The following is a 19,254-nucleotide window of genomic DNA, read 5'->3' as shown; positions in this document are numbered from 1 at the left end:
AATGGATAAAATTTAAACACTTTATGCTGCTGTAAGTTACTTGCTTTAAATATAATGACATAGGTAGATTGAAAGTAAGAGGATGGAAAGATATATGCTTTAAATATAATGACATAGGTAGATTGAAAGTAAGAGGATGGAAAGATATATATCATGAAAGTGTAAATCAAATCAGGAATGGCCATATTAATATCAGATACAGTAGACATCATAAAAAAGAAAATTACTGTAGACAAAGAGACAATATATAATGATAAAAAGGTCAAGAATAATAAATATTAACCTTAAATATATATGATCCAAGCAGCAGAGATATAAAATATGTGAAGCAAACAATGACAATACTGAAAGAAGTTATAAAAAGAGCTACAGAGTTGGAGATACCAATACTTCTCTATCAACGGTCAATAGAATATCCACACAGAAAACCAGCAAGGAGAAAGAAGAAATTAACAACACAGTCATTCAGCAGGATCTAATTCACATGTGTATACTAGTCTACTCAAAAACAGAAGAATACACATTATTTTCAAGTACTCCTGGAATAAAATACCAAGATAGATCATGTCCTTAAAAAATGAAATTATATGAAATGTTTCTCTAATCAAACTAGAAATCAATAACAGGAAAATCTATGAACACATAGAAACTAAATAGCATACTTCTAAATTATCCATGTATATAATAAAGTTTCAAGGTAAAATTCATTGAAATAAATGAAAATACAACATACCAAAGTTTGTAGGACACAGCTAAATTAGAGCTGAAAGGGAAATGTATTGTTCTAAATGTCTACATTTGAAAAAGAAATATCAAAAAAGAAATATCAACTATTCTTAAGACAGCACGTCAATACCCCCAGAAAAAGAAAATTATAAACAGGGAGGATATAAAGATCAAAAGAGTGACAAAAAGAGAAAACACAGGTTACTACCTATGTCTGGAATAAACCAGGGATTATAACTATGCACCCTGCAGACATCAAAATAATAAAGTAATATTACAACAACTACAGTCAGTAAGGAGGATTTCATCAGTATAATGTCAATGCTGAATTTCTGGTGGGAATGTGTGACAAGCATCTAAATCATATCTGCAAGGAATATATGGAAGTATACTCATTAGTTTCTATGTGCTTTTATTTTCCTGTTATATTTCTGCTATTCTAGTTTGATTCTCTTATGTTCAGAGAAAGCATTTTAAAATTATTTGATTTTTTAAATAGATGCCTATTGAAATATCCTATAGACATCTGTAAAAATGTGTACTGTTGAACCTCAAAGGGAAAGGCAAATCGTGGTTGATTCTCCCATAAAATGTTTACTGTGTAGTACATGTAAGACAAATTTACAGCTCCAACCATGTACCTGTGTTGTTTTAAATGTCATCCATTAATGTATGATATATGGCAGAGGTGCTCTAATAAAGGGCACAGCATTCTTTAGCTCTCTGTGATCTAATAGTTAATCTTCATTTAGTGTCTTTAGGCACCAGTCCATACCAGGGGATTGAAAAATGAGATGGAAAGAATAAGTGCCCAGTGTATCACAAGGTCAATTAGAACATTTCATAATCCTTCAGTGCCTTGCCTTATATCGTATCATATTTACCACCTACACCAGCAAGGGAAAGTTAACTGGTTCCCAACAGGCAACAACCACCAACAATATAGAAACCTTAAGTTTGTTCCAAGAAGAAGTCCATTCAAATAATGGGAAAAGAGATAGCTTTAAGGAGTACATCCAAGATCAAAGCTCCTTTTTGTAGAACTCAGGCAATGTTAATATTTAACTAACTAATTGTTTCTTTATCCTGCAAAGCTGATCATCTCTTGTACAAGGTAAAAGATGAAGTGAGATGGACACTTTAGAACAGCAGTGATTTCTGGGATTGAGGAAATTTGGGTACTCATGTCCAACAGAGACAGCAAGTATTCAGGTTTTGGAATCAAACCAGTTAAGGGTGATTGCTACAAGTGGCCAGTTTCTGCAACTGCCAGATCACTGTGTGGGAGCAGATCCCTGCCACTAGAAGATATCAGAATCAGACTTCAATGGCAGGACTGTCTAATCTGTTTTACATTGAATCTAGCCTTAGTAAGTATTGTTATTCCTTCAACAATTTACCAGATATCATCCAATTTGGGCACCCCTTGTTTCTAAGGATATAATAGTTTGCTTGACCTACAGGGGGCAGCATCGCCATTGATAGTACATTCAAATTTAGGCCAAACAGAGTGATAGTTAATAGGCAATACTTGAGTTTGTCTTGCATGAGTTCCTTTCAGATCCAGGGAAGCTCTGACCTTTAAATTATTTTAGCACTACCCATTATTGCTCAGGAAGAGGATTTATACTTATCAAGAGCCTGCCTGAGAAACAACCAGGTAGACTCAGGACTCCCTGGCCTGAGTTTAGTATCCTCTAGACTTGCCAAGTTATCATGCTTCATGCCATCTGTTGCCTGATAAACTCTCTTTCAACATCACCAGCTGATGAAGGAGATCTTTGGCTTCAGCTAACTTTTTCCATTGACTGTCTGCCCAGGCCTCAGAAGAGGCCTAATATAGGATGGGCAGTACTCCATGCCATAAAAATCCACATCAACAAGGTATTTGTGGATGGAGGTCCAAAGCCTCCTGTGAGGGTCATTTCTACTTCCCACACTTACTATGTAGAATCCTTTAGCAGTGACACCACTTTTTCTATCTTTGTACTATGACAATCAGTTGTGTAATTCCGCTGTGAAGTGTTTACTCCCTACTAGATTTATTCTATGTAGTTGGGCACCCCCTTTTAATTTAGTTCCTGGGCTAACTACTATCTTAGTCCATTTTGCACTGCTATAGCAGTATACCACAGATTGAGTAATTTATAAATAAACAAATTTATTTCTCTCAGTTCTAGAGACCAGGAAATCCAAGAGCATGATGCTAGCATCTGATGATGGCCTTTATGCTATGTCCATCTCATTTAGAAGAGTAAGAAAAGGCAAAAGTGACAGCAAGATGGGACTGAATTCACTTTTATAATAAAATCACTTGCTAACTAACCCACTCTTGAGATGATATTAATCCAGTTATGAGGACTCTGTACTACTTATTAGACTCACCTCCCAAACAATTACATTGGGAATTAAGTTTTCTACACATGGATGTTGGAGCATGAATTCAAACTGGACCTCAGCACAAGAAAAAAGACATGTTTTCTCCTCCAAATGATAACTGACCCTTCCTTTCAAGTACCACCCCCCCCCATAGTTACTGGCAAAATAGAGGGTAAATTATCTCAGTCTTTATCATGGTAACATCATGCTGCTTTTGTATTTATTCTACTTTTTTTTTTTGTAGTGGAGATTGAACCCAGGGGCACTTTTTCACTGGGCTTTATGTCAACTCTTTTTTTATTTTGAGACAGGGTCTCTCTAAGTTGCCAGGGTTAGCCTTGAATTTGTGATCCTCCTGCCTCAGCCTACCTAGTAACTAAAATTACAGACATGAACTACCACACCTAGAACCATGGTGCTTATTTCTTTAGAGGACACCAGTTCTCTTCACCAGGGTCTTACCCTTTGACTCATCTCCCACAGAAATTTGAGTTTCTACCTCTTCTCTGAGCATGTCCTGGTGCAAAGTACCCACAAGGCCCAACATGTTCCTCATGGTTTGGAGTACCTCTTAAGTAGCTACTTCCTTTGGAATCCTAGGAAGGGTAGGGATATAAACTTATCTTTAATCACTTCAAGTAATTATTTAGCCAACTTAGCCAAAGAGTGAGGATCTCAACATGATTTAATTGAAGGACTAGAATGACAGTATCTGCAATAACATAATTTGGTGTCATGCTAGCTGCTTGCAAAACCATCTCTCCCAGTTGTGCTTGGGATTAGCCTTAGCCTGACATTTCTACATTATTGACTTGTTTGCCAAGGACCCCAAATTACCAACCTGACCACAGGGAGCTCTCCTACTATAACCTATAATGGGGCCTGGGGTAACACACTCATGATTCACAGGTATGCACAGTTCCACTTTCTCTATTCAGGCTCCCAGATTTTAAAATATCCAGTACTGACTAGTGGGGGACCCAGGTGGGTTTGCTCATGTTCCCTAAGCAACTGGGTGTCTCAAATATTGAAAATCAGCTCCAGTAGCATGAGGTCACTCAAATACTGACATTACCACTTATCTAGGCTGATGAGGAATAGTGGGGAAGCCACAAAGTGTTATAGAGTACAGTGTAGCACAGAATGATGTTATGCCAAATTTAATGTAGGGGTGTTCCAAATTTAAGTAACAAATACTCAAGGCTCTCTGGAGTTTTTTTGTTGTTGTTGTTGATTATTCCACTGATTTGATGGACCCTATTTGATTTCTTGCTCATCACCAAAACTCCCACCTTAATGCTAATTACAATGAGTTCAAATGATCTCAGGTCTCATCAGAGAAAAGATATGACCTCAAGATTTGCAGTAACACATTCAATTAGCTTTTTATGTGTGTGTTTAGGGCAGAGACAACACTGTGACAGGTTTATATGGATGCAGAGACCAGCACTCAGGAAAAGAGGACAAGGAAACTCCTCCAAAGAACAAGGGGCTTGTTTGTCTAGCTTCCTAGACAGCATGGTAAAGTATTTGTGGGTCAGAGAATTCTAAAGGTCAGTCACAACATGGCTTCTTTATTACCACAGAGTTTATTTCATCTATGACTAGCTGATATTTGCAAGGTATGCAAGGCAATCAGGCTCAAAGTGGCTAAAGAAATGCTTATTTAGGCTATTTAATGCATGCAGAAAATTTGAGTTTGGTCTTTTGAGCTAATGGGTTCCCCGTCTATTATGAAGAAGAAAACAACATAGGCCATCTTTGGCTCATTTTTATAATTGGACCATATAATGTATAGCCACTCTAGAAAAAAATAAATGTACAAATACAATACTTGCCAACAATTGTACTAATTGCATTCCTGGGCATATATTCCAGAAAAATGAAAGATTTTTGTTCACATAAAAACTTATATGTGAATATTCATAGTGGTTTCTTTAATTAAAGTCCCAAATTAAAAACAAACCTGTTGTCTTTCAACAGGTGAATGGATAGTTATACAAGCTGAAGTATATCTTTACCTTGAAGTACTGCTCAAAAATAAAGAAAAGCAAACTAGATAAGTGCAACATTGATTCTTAGTTATTGATAGACCTTTATTTTATTTATTTTTATGTGGTGCTGAGGATCAAACCCAGTGCCTCACACATGCTAGGCAAGCGCTGTACCACTGAGCCACAACCCCAGCCCAGATAAGTGCTATTTTTTGCAAAGAATATATTAAATGAAGAAAAGCCAATCTCAAAATGTTTTGTACTGGTATAGTTTCTTGTGTGTGTGTGTGTGTGTGTGTGTGTGTGTGTGTGTGTGTGTTTTGAAAAGACAAATAAATGGAACATAGGTTAATGTTAATCAAGGGATAAAAACAGTAGGTTATAGAGAATAGGGAAGAAGGCGTGGCAATTGAAGGACAACAGGAATGGGCTTTATGGTGATAAATTTGTTGGTGTTGTGACTATCATTGTCGATATCCTGGTTGTGGTATTGTACTATAGTTACCCATTGGGGACACTGAGTATAGGATACATGGACACACAATTTTTTTAAAGAGAGAGAGAGAATTTTTTAATAATTATTTTTTAGTTTTCAGTGGACACAATATCTTTATTTTATTTTTATGTGGTGCTGAGGATTGAGCCCAGTGCCCCGTGCATGCCAGGTGAGCACGCTACTGCTTGAGCCACATCCCGAGCCCTAGTTTGTATTTTTCATTTAGAATCAGGGTCTCACTAAGTTGCTTAGCACCTCACTTTTGTTGAGGCTGGCTTTGAACTCCCAATCCTCCTGCCTCAGACTCCCAAGCCCCTGGGATTACAGATGTGGGCCACCAGGCCCAGAAAATTACTTTTAATTGTAGTAAAATATGCATGATATATCATCATAACAATTTTTCTAGCTCAGTGGCACTAAGTACTTTCATTTTGTTATATAACCAATGTGTACAGCTTTTCATCTCACAAAACAAAAGCTTTATTCCCATGAAAAAAACAACTCCTTGTTTCCCTTCCCCCAAGGCCAATCATTCTACTTTTTATCTCTATGAACTTGACAAATATAGGTCTCCCATATAAGTGGAATCATACAATTTTTGTTGTTTTGTGTCTGGTTTATTTCACTTAGCATAATGTCCTCAGGAATTCATATTATAGCATCTGTCAGAATTTCCTTCCTTTTTAAAGCTGAATAACATATAATTGATTTTATATAGCACACTTTGATTATTTATCTGTTGGTGTGTATTTGAGTTGTGTCACCCTTGCCTTTTTTTAAATTAATGCTATTATGAACATTGATATAAAGTAATTTTTTAAATCTCATCTTTTAGTTCTTTTGATGTATCACCAAGAGTGAAATTGTTGGATCATGTATTGAATCTATTTTTAATTTTTGGAGGAATAACCACAGTATTTTTCATAGTGGCCTCACCATTTTACAGAACAGTGCACAATGGTTCTAATTTTTCCACATCCTCACCAACATTCTTTCCCTTCTTTTCGTTTCTTCATTATAGCCATTCTAATGGGTATGAGGTGATTTTGTGGTTTTGATTTGCAACATCTTTTCATCTCTTTATTGACTATTGGAATTTATTTGGAGAAATATCTGTTCAAATCCTTTGAACATTTTTAAAAATATTTTTTAGTTGTAGTTGGACACAATACCTTTATTTTATTTTATTTTATTTATGTGGTGCTGAGGATCAAACACAGTGTCTCGCATGTGCTAGGTGAGCGCTCTACCACTGAGCCACATCCCCAGCCCCTCCTTTGAACATTTTTGATTGGGTTATTTTTGATTGTTGGATTTTATATATTCTAGATAGATTCCTTATTATATAAACAGGTTGCAAATATTTTCTTCCATTCTTTAGGTTGCCTTTTTACTCTCCTGATAGTGTCCCTTGACGCAGCTGTGATTTGAATATCCCCTCCAAAACTCAGTGAAATTTAATTGCCATCATAACAGTATTCAAATGTGATTAGCATGAGGATTTTTTATGCCATTATTGATAGAAAGAGTTAATTATCTCAGGAGTGGGATCCTACTCAAAATAATGCATTCTGAGTGCTTTTCTTCTCTCTGCCATGTGTGCTCACTTGTTCTTCTGCCATGTTATTCTGCAGCACATAGGCCCCTGCCAGATACTAGCATTAGACTCTGGGACTTCCCAGCCTCCCAAACTGTGAGCCAAACAAGCTTCTATTGTTTATAATGTACTCAGATTGTGTGGTATTCTTTTATAGCAACAAAAAATAGAATAAGGCAGATACACAATTTTTTAACTTTGATACTGAACTGTTTATTTATTTATTGTTGTTGTTGCCTGTGCTTTTGATGTCATATCCATGAAATCCTTGCCATATCCAATTTTCTGAAGGATTTACATTGTTTTTATTAAGGGTCATATAGTTTTAGTTCTTATATTTAGGTACATTTGAAGCTAATTTTTATTTAGGGTGAAATTTACTATTTATGATAAGGGTTCCAACTTCACATTTTGTATGAGGATATAAAATTTTCCCAGCACAGTTTTTCAGAACTCTGTCCCTTTCTCCACTGAATTGTTTGTCATTCTTATCAAATCATTTCACCATATATACAGTGATTTATTTCTGGGCTCTCGTTTCTGATCCACTATTCCAATTTTATGGCAGTACCACATTGTTTTGTTTGCTATAGCTTAGTAATAAGTTTTGAAATCAAGACATATGAAGCCTTCTACTTTGTTTTCTTTTTCAAGATTGTTTTCATTGTTTGGGGTCCCTTAGAATTTTCAGGATATAATTTTTCCATTTCCATAAAAAGCACCATTGAAGGGGCTGGAGTTGTAGCTCAGTGATAGAGTACTTGTCTAACACAAATGAGGCACTGGTTTGATCCTCAGCATCACATAAAATTAAATGAATAAAATAAAGGTATTTTATCCATCTACAACTAAAATAAATATTTTTTAAGAGAGAGAGAGAATTTTTTAATATTTATTTTTCAGTTTTTGGTGGATACAACATCTTTATTTTATGTGGTGCTGAGGATCGAACCCAGCGCCCCGCACATGCCAAGCAAGCGTGCTACCGCTTGAGCCACATCCCCAGCACAACAAATATTTTTTTTAAAAAAGACACCATTGTAATTTTAATGGAGGTTACATTAATCTGTAAATCACTTTGGGTAGTATTGACAGTCTTAGCAATATTGTCTTTATTTGTGTCATCTTCAGTTTCTTTCAGTAATATCTTCTCTGTATAAGTCTTTATCCCCATGCTTAAGTTTATTTCTAAGTATTTTGTTATTCTTGATGCTGTTTTAAGTGGGATTGTTTACTTAATTCACTGTATTTAGAAATAGTGAAAGTGGGTTTCATTGCTTACTCCTGATATTAAAGGAAAAGCTTTCAGTCTTTTACCATTAGGTGTGATATTTACTTGGCTTTTTCATATAATTGAGAGAACTTGCTTCTGTACCAGTTTATGGGCTTTGATCATGAAAGATTGTTGCATTTTCTCAAATGCTTTTTCTGCATCTGTTTGAGATGACTGTGATTTTTTTACCCTTTCTGTTGATGCAGTATATGACATTAATTTGTTTGCATATGTTGAACCATTCTTGAATTATAGTGATAAAGTCCACTCAATTGTGGTATATGATCCTCTTAACATGCTGTTGAATTCAGTTTGCTAGTATTTTCTTGATTATCTTTGCATCTATGTTCATTAGCAATACTGGCCTATAATTTTATTTTCTTGTGGTATCCCTATATGACTTCATAAGAAGGTAATGCTAGCTTTGGAAAATGAGACTTTACCTCCTTTTCATTTTTTTTCGGAAGAATCTGCATAGTATTGACATTAATTCAAATATTGAAGATAATTCTCCAGTGAAGCTTCTGGTTCTGGCTCGTCTTTCTTGGGAAGTTTTTGATTCTTGATTCAATCTCCTTACTCAATATTAATCTGTTAAGTTTTTTTTCCATTATTCATTCTTAGTAAGCTGTATGATTCTAGGAATTTAGCCATTTCTTCTAGATTATCCAATTTTTTGGCATATAATTGTTCATACACATTGGATATCCTTTATGTGACATGTTTAGGACCAATAGTGTTTCATATTTCTTTTTTTATATTTTTATTGTACACTTTACTGGTTAAGCATCCCTAATCTAAAAATCCAAAAGCCAAAATGCTTGAATTATAATATTTATTATCCTTTTTTTGTAAGTGGTATCAGTTGTAATGTCTCCTTTTAAATTTATTATTTCATTTATTTGACTCTCCTATTGTTTTTTTCTTGGTCTAGCTAAAGGTTTGTCATTTTAAAAAATATTCTCAACAGATTTTTGTATTCTGTTTTATTTATTTATTCTTTAATCATTAATTTTTCATTTTGCCACTAACTTTTAGCTGGTTTGTTCTTTACTTAATTCCTTAAGGTATAAAATTAGGTTGTTGATCTGAGATCTTTCTCCTATTTTAATGTATGTGTTTATTACCATAAATTTTCATTTTTATTACTATATTTGACCAATGTATATATTTATGGGGTACCATGTGATGTTTTGATATATGAATACAACTTACAATGAGTAAATCAAGCTAATTAACATATCTCTCACCCATCATTTTTTATAACAAGACATTTTAAATTCTCTGCAATTTAAAAATACACCTTATCATTAACTATGGTCACTGTGCTGTGCAATAGATGTTCATCTGACTGAAACTTTTTACCCTTTGATTACCATCTCCCCTTCTCCCCTCTGCCAGCCTCTGGTTATCACCATTCTACTCTCTGATTCTATGTTTGATTGCTTTTGATTCTACATATCAACTAGATCATGCAATACTTTCTTTTCTGTGCTTGGCTTATTTTACTTAGTATAAGTCCTTGAGTTCCATCCATGGTGTTACAAATGACAGAATTTCCTTCTTAATGCTGAATTGTGTTCCATCTTACGTATATACCATTCATCAACTGGTGAACACATGTAATGATTCCATTTCTTAGCTATTGTGAATAATCCTGCAATGAACATAGGAATGCGGTATTTCGTTGACATATCAATTTCAGTCCCTTGGCTATATATCTAAAAGTGGTATCCTGGATCATACTGTAGTTCTAAGTTCTATTTTTATTTTTATTTTTTTGTGAAACTTTTATATTGTTTATCTTTTTTAAAAATATATTTCATTGGGCTGGGGATGTGGCTCAAGTGGTAGCACGCTCGCCTGGCATCTGCAGGGTGCTGGGTTCGATCCTCAGCACCAAATTAAAAAAATAAAGATGTTGTGTCCACGAAAAACTAAAAAATAAATATTAAAAATTCTCTCTCCCTTTAAAAATATATTTCATTTATTCTAATTAGTTACATGTGATAGCAGAATGAAATTCAATTCATATTACACAAATAGAGCACAATTTTTCATGTTATATTGATAATGGCTACACTAATAAATTTACTTTTGTGACTCATTTTGCTACATCCTATACATTATGGTATGTTTTATTTTTATTTGCTTCAAGATATTTTCTAATTTCTCTTTTGATTTTTTGACCCATTGTTGCTTAAGAATATATTTTTAAATTTCCACATATTTCTGAATTTTCCAGTTTTCCTTTTACTGTTGATTTCTAGTTTTATTCCTTAGAGAAGATGTTTGGGATGCTCTCTGTCTTAAATTTGTTGAGATTTGTTTTGCTACCTAACATGATATATTTTTGGAGAATGGTCCATGTGCTTTTGAAAAGACTATTGTTGGGTTGAATGTTTTGTATATGGCTGTTAGATCCATTTGGTCTATAATGTTCAAGTATGTTGTTTTTTGAAATAAAAAAATGAGATCTAGCTCTCCTTCCTCAGTTATTATACCCATTATTGAAAATGGGGTATTTAAGTCTCCTTCTCTTATTATTTAATAGTATTCTTCTCCCTTCATGTCAGTCAGTGCTTGATTCATTTAGTCTGGTGCTCATATCTCTAAAGTTGTGTACATATATTTGTAATTGTTATGCCTTCCTAGTGGATCAACATTTTTTCACATTATAACATCCTTTTTTGTTGCTTGTATCAGGTTTTGTTGTTTTGCTATTCTTGCTGTTTGGGGTTCTAGGTCTCAAAACCAGGACCTCACACATGCTAGGAAAAAGGCTCTACCATTAATCTACATCCTTAACCCTGTTGTGACAGTTTTTGATTTTTATTTTGTCTCAAAAAAATTAAATATAAAAAGGGCTGGGGATGTGGTTCAATGGGTAAGCAACAGTGTATTCAATTCCTGGTACAAAAAAAAAAAAAGTTAATTTTGTCTGAAAGAAATATATACACTCCTGGTGGTTTTTTGTTGTTTTGTTTGTTTTGGGGTTTCTTTTGGTTGTCATTTGGATGAAATATCTTTATATCTCCTTAATATCAGTATACATAGGGAAAGATTTACTTTAATTATTTTGTTAGTTGTTTTTTTCTACTTTGTACTTCTTTTGTTGATCCTTTCATATCTTGCTGTCATTTTCTGTTTCATTGTTTTGCTTTTGTTACTTTATTAGTATGCTTTCATTCCTTTTATGTTTTTCTTCTTTTGCAAACTTTCAGGGTTTTGTTGTTGTTATTTTATATTGTTTTGGTTCTTTTTTATGTATGCAGGACAGTATAATTCATTTTGACATAATTATAAAGCATGGAATACATCTTGTTCTAATTCAGTCCCCAGTACCTTTCCTTCCCCTTCCCTCCACACTCGAGCCCACTCTGTTCCCTTTAGTGTTCTTTCTGCCACTTACCCATAGTTATTTTTTTAAATTAGCTTCTTGTGGATATACATGATGGTGAAAATTCACTGTAATGTATTCATATATGTACATAGGAAATTATGTCAGATTCATTTCAGTGTATTTCCTTTTCCCATTCCCCCTCCCTTTACTTCATTTCCTTTTGTCTACTCCACTGAACTTCTATTCTTTTCCCATTTATTGAGGATTAGCTTCTATATATCAGAGGAAACATTTGACCTTTGGTTTTGGGGGGATTAGCTTATTTCACTTAGCATGATAGGCTCTGTACATCCATCCATTTACCAACAAATGCCATAAAGTCATTCTTCTTTATGGCAGAGTAATACTCCATTGTGTATATATTCCACATTTTCTTTATCTATTCTTCTGTTAAAGGACACTTAGGTTGGATCCAGAGCTTAGCTATTGTGAATTGGGCTTCTGTAAACAATGATATGGCTTCGTCACTGTAGTATGCTGATTTTAAGTCTTTTGGATGTATACCTAGAACTGGGATAACTGGTTCAAATGATCGTCCCATTTCTAATTTTGGAGGAATCTCCATACTGCTCTCCAGAGTGGTTGCAAATTTGCAATCCCAGGAACAATTTATGAGTATACCCTTTTCCCACATCTTCATCAACATTTTTGTTACTTATATTCTTGATAATTGACATTCTGACTGGAATGAGATTAAAATCTCACTGTTTGGGTGTTAAGTTTTTTGAGTTCTTTGTATATCCTGGATATTTATGCCCTATCTGAAGTACAGGTGGTAAAGATTTTTCTCCCATTTTATAGGTTCTCTCCTCACATTTTTGATTGTTTCCTGTGCTGTGAATATATTTAATTTGGTACCATCCCATTTATTGATTCTTGATTTTACTTTTTGTACTTTGGGAGTCTTCTTAAGGAAGTCAGACCCTGAGCTGATATATTGGAGCATTGGGCCTACATTTTCTTCTAGCAGATGCAGGGTTTCTGGTCTAATTTCTAGTCTTTGATCCATTTTGAGTTGAGTTTTTTTGGAGGGTTAGAGATAGGAGTTAAATTTTATTCTACTACATATGGATTTCCAGTTTTCCCAGCACCATTTGATGAAGTGACTATCTTTTCTCCAATGTGTGTTTTTGTCACCCTTGTCAAGTATACTACCAAAATGCTTCATAGATTCAGTGCAAGTCCCAATGACATTCTTCATAGAAATAGAAAAGGCAATCATGAAATTCATTTGGAAAAATAAGAAGCCCAGAATAGCCAAGACAATCCTTAGCGGGGGAAGCAAAGTAGGAGGCATTATAATATCAGACCTTAAATTATACTACAGAGGTATAGTGACAAAAACAGCATGGTATTGGCACCAAAACAGGCATGAATACCAATAGAATAGAACAGAAAACACAGGGACAAACTCACATATATACAATTATCTCATAGGTATTTTCTTTGTGGTAACCATTGAGTTTACATAAAATATGTGTCTATTTTAAGCAAATAACAACTTCAACATTCTATAGTTTTCTTCCACTCTTATATTATTGGTATCCAAATTTATATGTAAATTGTGTCTATTAATTGTTTATACTTATTTTAATATTTATTCTTTTAATTTATACTAGAATTAAATGCAATTTACTTACCAACAGGAAGATAATATAGTATTCTATATTTGTCTAAATATTTACCTTTGCTAAGTTTTATGCCTTCTTATTCTTTTTCACTTCAGCTTAAAGAAGGAAGGTCTATGGTAATAACTCCCTCAGCTTGTTTTTGTTTATATTTTTTAGTTGTAGTTGGACATAATACCTTTATTTTATTTATTTTTATGTGGTGCTGAGGACCGAACCCAGCACCTCTCATATGCTAGGCGAGTGCTCTACTGCTGAGCCACAGCCCAGCCCTCCCTCAGCTTTTATTTGTCTGTGAAAGGTACTTCCTTTCTCTCTTTTTTCCCATTTTTTGATTATTTTGTTTTGTTTTATTTCTGGCTCTGGGGATTGAACCCAGGGGCATTCTATCACTAAGCTACATCCCTCTTCCTTTTTATTTTTTATTTTTCAAGAGGGTCTTGCTAAGTTGAACAGGCTGGTGTCAACCTTGCAATTCTCTTGCTTCAGCCTCCTGAGTCACTGAGATTACAGGCATGTGCCACCTCACCTGTCCATTTTTCTTTCTTTCAGTTTTGGAAGAGAGTTTTGTCCCAATAGCATTCTTGGTTGACAGTTTTTATTTTTTTCCTTTCAGCACTTTTAATATATAATCCCACTCTCTTCTCACCTGCTAAGTTTTGCTAAAAACATCTTATGGATGTTTCTCTTTCATGAGATATGTCATTTTTTTCTCTTGCTACTTTCAAAATCCCTCTTTGCTTTTGACTTTTGACAATTTGATTACCATATGTCTAGTGTGGACTTTTTTTCATTTTTAATGTTTTTATTAGTACACTATAGTTATACATAATTTTAGGGTTCATTTTGTCATATTGATAAATGCATATAACCTAATTTGATGGATTTCTTTGGGTTCATCTTATTTGGGTTCTTTGGGCTTCTAAGATGTTTAATTTGGGAAGTTTAAGCCATTATTTCTTTGAATATATGGTCTGTCTTCTCCTAAAACTTCCATAATGCATATATTGGTTCACTTCATGATATTCCATAGGTTCCTTAACCTGTCTTCCCTCTTTATTAAAAAATATTTTTAGTTGCCAATGGATTTTTGACTTTATTTGTTTATTTATATATAATGCTGAGGATTGAACCCAGGGCCTAACACAAGTGCCAGGCAAGTGCTCTACAACTGAGCCACAACCCCAGTCCCTGTCTTCCCTCTTTTTTGTTTCATTTTTTTTCTTTTTTTTTTTCTCCTGACTGGATAATCTCAAATAGTCTGTCTTTGAGTTTGATGATTCTTTCTTTTGCTTCTTCCATTCTGTTGTTGAACTTCTGTATTGAATTGTTCATTTCAACTATTCTTCAGCTTTAAGACTTCTGCTTTTTTGAATTATTCTCTTTGTTGAAAAGTGAGCTTTGTTCTTGGATTGTTCCCTAGATCCTATGACCCTTTCTATAATTATTATTTTAAATTTTCTTTTGTATAATTAATATATTTTCACTTCATTAGAGTCAGTCTCTGGAGTTTTAGCTATTTCCTTTGTTTGGATTTTTGCCTTTTTCTTTATTTTCCTTGAATATCTTCATATCCTCACATTAGGGGAAAAATCCCTACTTCTTCAATTTGTGTATAGACCTTCATCAGTCAATGAGGCCAGAACTTCTGTGTACCTCTTAAATCTTTGTGGTGGTCTAAACGATTGTTTTTGTTTTAGTGGCCGGCCCCCAGATATCTAGAGTATAGTCAGTTTCATCAGTGCCCCTAGATACATTTTCATACAGATGCCATTCCTTTAGTAGCTCTTGGAGAAGTTGGAATGCTGATTGTATAATCTATCTCTTTTCCTCCCCTCAGAGAAGCTAGAAGCCAGGATTTTAAACAATTCCCATTTTCTTGAGCTTTTAATCCCAGGGCAGGATCCTTGGTGCATACCTGCATGGTAGTTCAAGCTGCCACTTTGTTCTCTATCATCTGTGGGATATCATATGCCAGACCCAGTGAGCTCTTTGAAACAGTTGAGAAAAAAATCCAGTCTTTCAGGTTGCTCCTAAAAAAGTTGGAGTATTAGCTATGTACTCCAGTTCCTTCTTTCCTCAGATAGAAGCTGACACTTGGAGTTCTGTCTGTATCCTATAGTACTGTGCTAGGAGTGTGGATTAGTATGTCTTGTCTTTAAGGTCATCAAAATTATATTACTTTTGTATTTTCCCACCTAATATTTTCTTTACAAAATGAAAATGTTGGTAATCAGTTCCTCCAGCTAAACTAACCCACTAACCCACTTTTCTTTTTTATTGTTGTCTATTCAAGGTTCTGGTGTGGGATGTATAACCGCTTTGACAAAGGCCTGCAGCCCAAACAGAGTATGCTAGAGAGCCTCCTGGAAATTAAGAAACAGAGAGCAATGCTTGAAGCAGATGTGTATGAACTAGAAAAGGTGAGGAGAATGGTCCCAAAAAAGAGATTCTCTTGCCCCTTATTAGTAGGTCTAGTCTGTTTGGAGTTGAATTGATACTTATAGAATGCTGCCTGGCTGGCTTATTATACTCTCTGGCTTCTAAGTGTCCTGTGTCTAAAAAGCGCAGGATATAATGCCTTTTGTTTCCATACCATGGTAATTATCTCAATGGGCTAGTTAAACAAGTAGATTGGTTTTCTGTTTGGATCTGGACAGAATGATTAGGTGGAACAAGAAAGAATGACAAGAAATCAGTTTGGGGCACTTTATATACTGTATTTCCTTATATCCTTTAAAGAAACTTGTTAGGTATGGCTTCTGTTTATAGAAGAAATAGAAATTTAGAGAACTTAAGTAACTCAAATTCATATACTTATAAGTTGAAAACCAGGGTCTATCCTGCATCTTCTAACTGGCAAAGTCTTTCACCTGTCTACTACCTCATGCTCTGTCTAAAGGATATTTTCACTTTCAGGGATAGAACATTGATATATTAATATTTTACAACAGTGATTCTTTTGAATCATACACCCCTTTAAAATATGAAGACAATGGCAGATATTTCCCTCAAAAATTTTGGTATATACATGCAATTTTAAGCATAATTTAAGGGGGTCAACAGACTCTGAAAGCCCACCTATGAGTTTATGAACTCCAGTAAGAGCTTTTGCCTTATTGTATAAGAATATCATTTTTATTTTACTGGAACTCATAAAATCACAGTGATTTGTAATAAAAATGGTGATAATCCTTGGAGAGAGGTATTGTATAGTTTCATTTCAACATTTCATTTTATATTTTATTGCCTTTTAAAAACATAGCAACAGAGTTGTCTGAGTGATAATATTAAGCACCATTTTAGTTTTTCTTCTCTGTATTGAAAAAAGAAAGTAACCTAAACACACACACACACACACACACACACTATATATATATATATATATATATATATATATATATATATATAGTGTGTGTGTGTGTGTGTGTGTGTGTGTAGTAACCTTTACAGGAAAACTTCAGAGAGTGATCTGAGCCTACTGGAATGAATCTGAGTCTCTCTCAGGAATCAGAGAAATCAGTCAAGGATAAGTGAGAGGGCTAGATTCAGAAAAGGATACCTGTTCAGGGTGGGTCCTTTTGGAAAAGTCTGTGAATAACTAAAAGGGGAGGAAGAAATCCTAAGAAATTTCCCTACTTCTCAATTCTGTTTAGGGATGCTTGTTTCCTATGATTTTAAATCATGCTTGAGTTTCCCCTTTGTTTTTGATTATTTTTAATGCAACCATGTAGCTGGCTATTGGGTTCCAAGAATGCTTTCAAAAGTTTGGGATCTGATACAATCACAAATACAATTTGATACAATCACATGTGAAAAATGTATTTTCACAATAAAAGGATATTCACTTACTTATATGGAGCAAAAAAATATCCGACTTATCTGGCCTAAATGGGTTCACACCTGGTTCCTAAACAACACACCCTTTCCAAGAATTATTTTCTAAATTGTATCCCTACCCTCTGTCCTTCAAATAAACCCTTAGGGACCCTAGATTTCATAAGCAGCTCAGAATTTTGAATATTTTGAAAAGAGATCATTGTTGATGTGTTTAATGTATAATTAAAAACAAGTGTCCATCTTTGGTTCTTCTGGTATTGTAAAGCCAAATCAACAAACATAATACAGCTATTCAGTGATCAGAATTTGCAGTCTGCATGGGAAGGAAATAAAAAAATCTTCTTTGATAACAATTTTCCTAATTGGAAATATACCAATTTCATTGTTCTTATAAGTATACTCAAGGTATCATAGTTATTCTATTGGTGGATGACAACTGACAAGGTGATTTCCCTGTCACTTATTCCCTTTGTTCCACCTAATCATTTCCTCAAGATCCAGATGCAGGGTCAGACCCCAACTTTCCACTTTCTAAATGAGTGAATTTGAGTGACATGCTTTAACTTCTCTGAGCCTCAGTTTCCTCATTTGTAAAACACAGGTATTATTTAATAAACTAATGATTTTCTTATATAGAAAGGAAATATTTTATGTAAAGTGCCTATTTACATTGAGGCAGGTAACATTAGTGATCTTCTCCTTTGCCTTCCTCAATCCTAGAAATAAATTGAATTTATAATATTTATCAGAAAAGAGAACTTTTATAGAACTTTTTAAAAGCACAATGACAAGTTATGAAGAAAAGATATTTGAGAGGGCAGGTGCAAACAATAATTTTCTACCATAAAAGTGATAGCAGCAAGATCTTTGCTGGTTGATATTTGCCCAGATTTTTGTTTCCTGTTTCTAATTCTTTTCAACCATTCCTTGCTCCTGAAACAGAAACTGAAAGCCCATGATGAGCCACCAGAAGAGGTCTGTACCTGCTCTCAATTAGGGAATTTACTGTGCCAGCATCTAAGAAGTCCTTTGGCCAATCCTCTGGGATTTATGGGTATTGATGGAGACCTAAATACATTGATGGAGAATGGCACTCTGTCCAGGGAAGGAGGCCTCCGAGCTCAGATGGATCAAGCAAAAAGCCAATGTACAGACCTCCGCCATGACTGTTGTGGGATCATAGGTAGCCTTAGGGCCATAAATATTTCTGAGGGTGTGCACATCTCTGGAGACATAGGCACCTCTGCAGCCACAGGTATCTCTGGTGACATGGGCATCTTTGGGACTATGGGCTTCTCTGAAGATGTGGGCATCTCTCAGGTTACTGACATCCCTGGAAAAATGAATATTTCTGAGGCCACGGGATTCTCTGGAGGCATGGGTTTCTCTGATGGCATACGCACCATGGAGGACTTGGGCTTCTCTGAAGACACAGATATCTCAAAGGTCAGCACCAAGGAGTCAGGCTACTCTAAGCAACAGTGATCTAGCTACTCATATGCTTCTCTGCTAGGGGCACCTGTAGCAACCACAGTGATCTTTATTCCATACAGGGCTATGCTGCTTTTCTGGTTGGTTTAAATGTGTGAGACCAGGGTACCCCTTTTCCTACTTAGAGTCTGGAAAAAGACTTAGGGCCTTTACTGATTAAATGATCGCTATACACATGTTGTTAAGCAGTCCAGAATATGAGAAAATATGTTATTGTTATAAAATGGGATTTAACTTTAGAAATATTTCCCTTTAGCTGCTTATTAGGCTGGTTATATTATTTTCCTTAACAATCAGCCTCTCTTTCCACCCTTGCTTCTCTAACCTGAGAGCACAGTAGAAAATTACAATCCAGTTGAAGGGATAGAGAGATGTTATGCAACAGACAACTGAATTACAGAATTTTGTGAAAATGTACTCTCAGATA

At 34.8% G+C, this 19,254-nt stretch overlaps 1 protein-coding gene across 1 annotated transcript in view; it reads left to right on the top strand.

The window, feature by feature from the left end:
* Positions 1-18,967, top strand: part of Mtmr8 (myotubularin related protein 8) — an 80,464-nt gene extending 61,497 nt beyond the window's left edge. The window contains exons 13-14 of the mRNA XM_026412351.1: positions 15,793-15,919; positions 18,279-18,967. Of these exons, the coding sequence (XP_026268136.1) occupies positions 15,793-15,919; positions 18,279-18,821 (670 nt within the window). The 3' untranslated portion in view covers positions 18,822-18,967. The remainder of the gene's footprint in view (positions 1-15,792; positions 15,920-18,278) is intronic.
* Positions 18,968-19,254: the final 287 nt, after the last annotated feature.

The sequence above is a fragment of the Urocitellus parryii genome, chromosome X, assembly GCF_045843805.1.
Source record: "Urocitellus parryii isolate mUroPar1 chromosome X, mUroPar1.hap1, whole genome shotgun sequence".
Classification (NCBI taxonomy): domain Eukaryota; kingdom Metazoa; phylum Chordata; class Mammalia; order Rodentia; family Sciuridae; genus Urocitellus; species Urocitellus parryii.
This window is presented reverse-complemented; position numbering and strand designations above follow the sequence as displayed.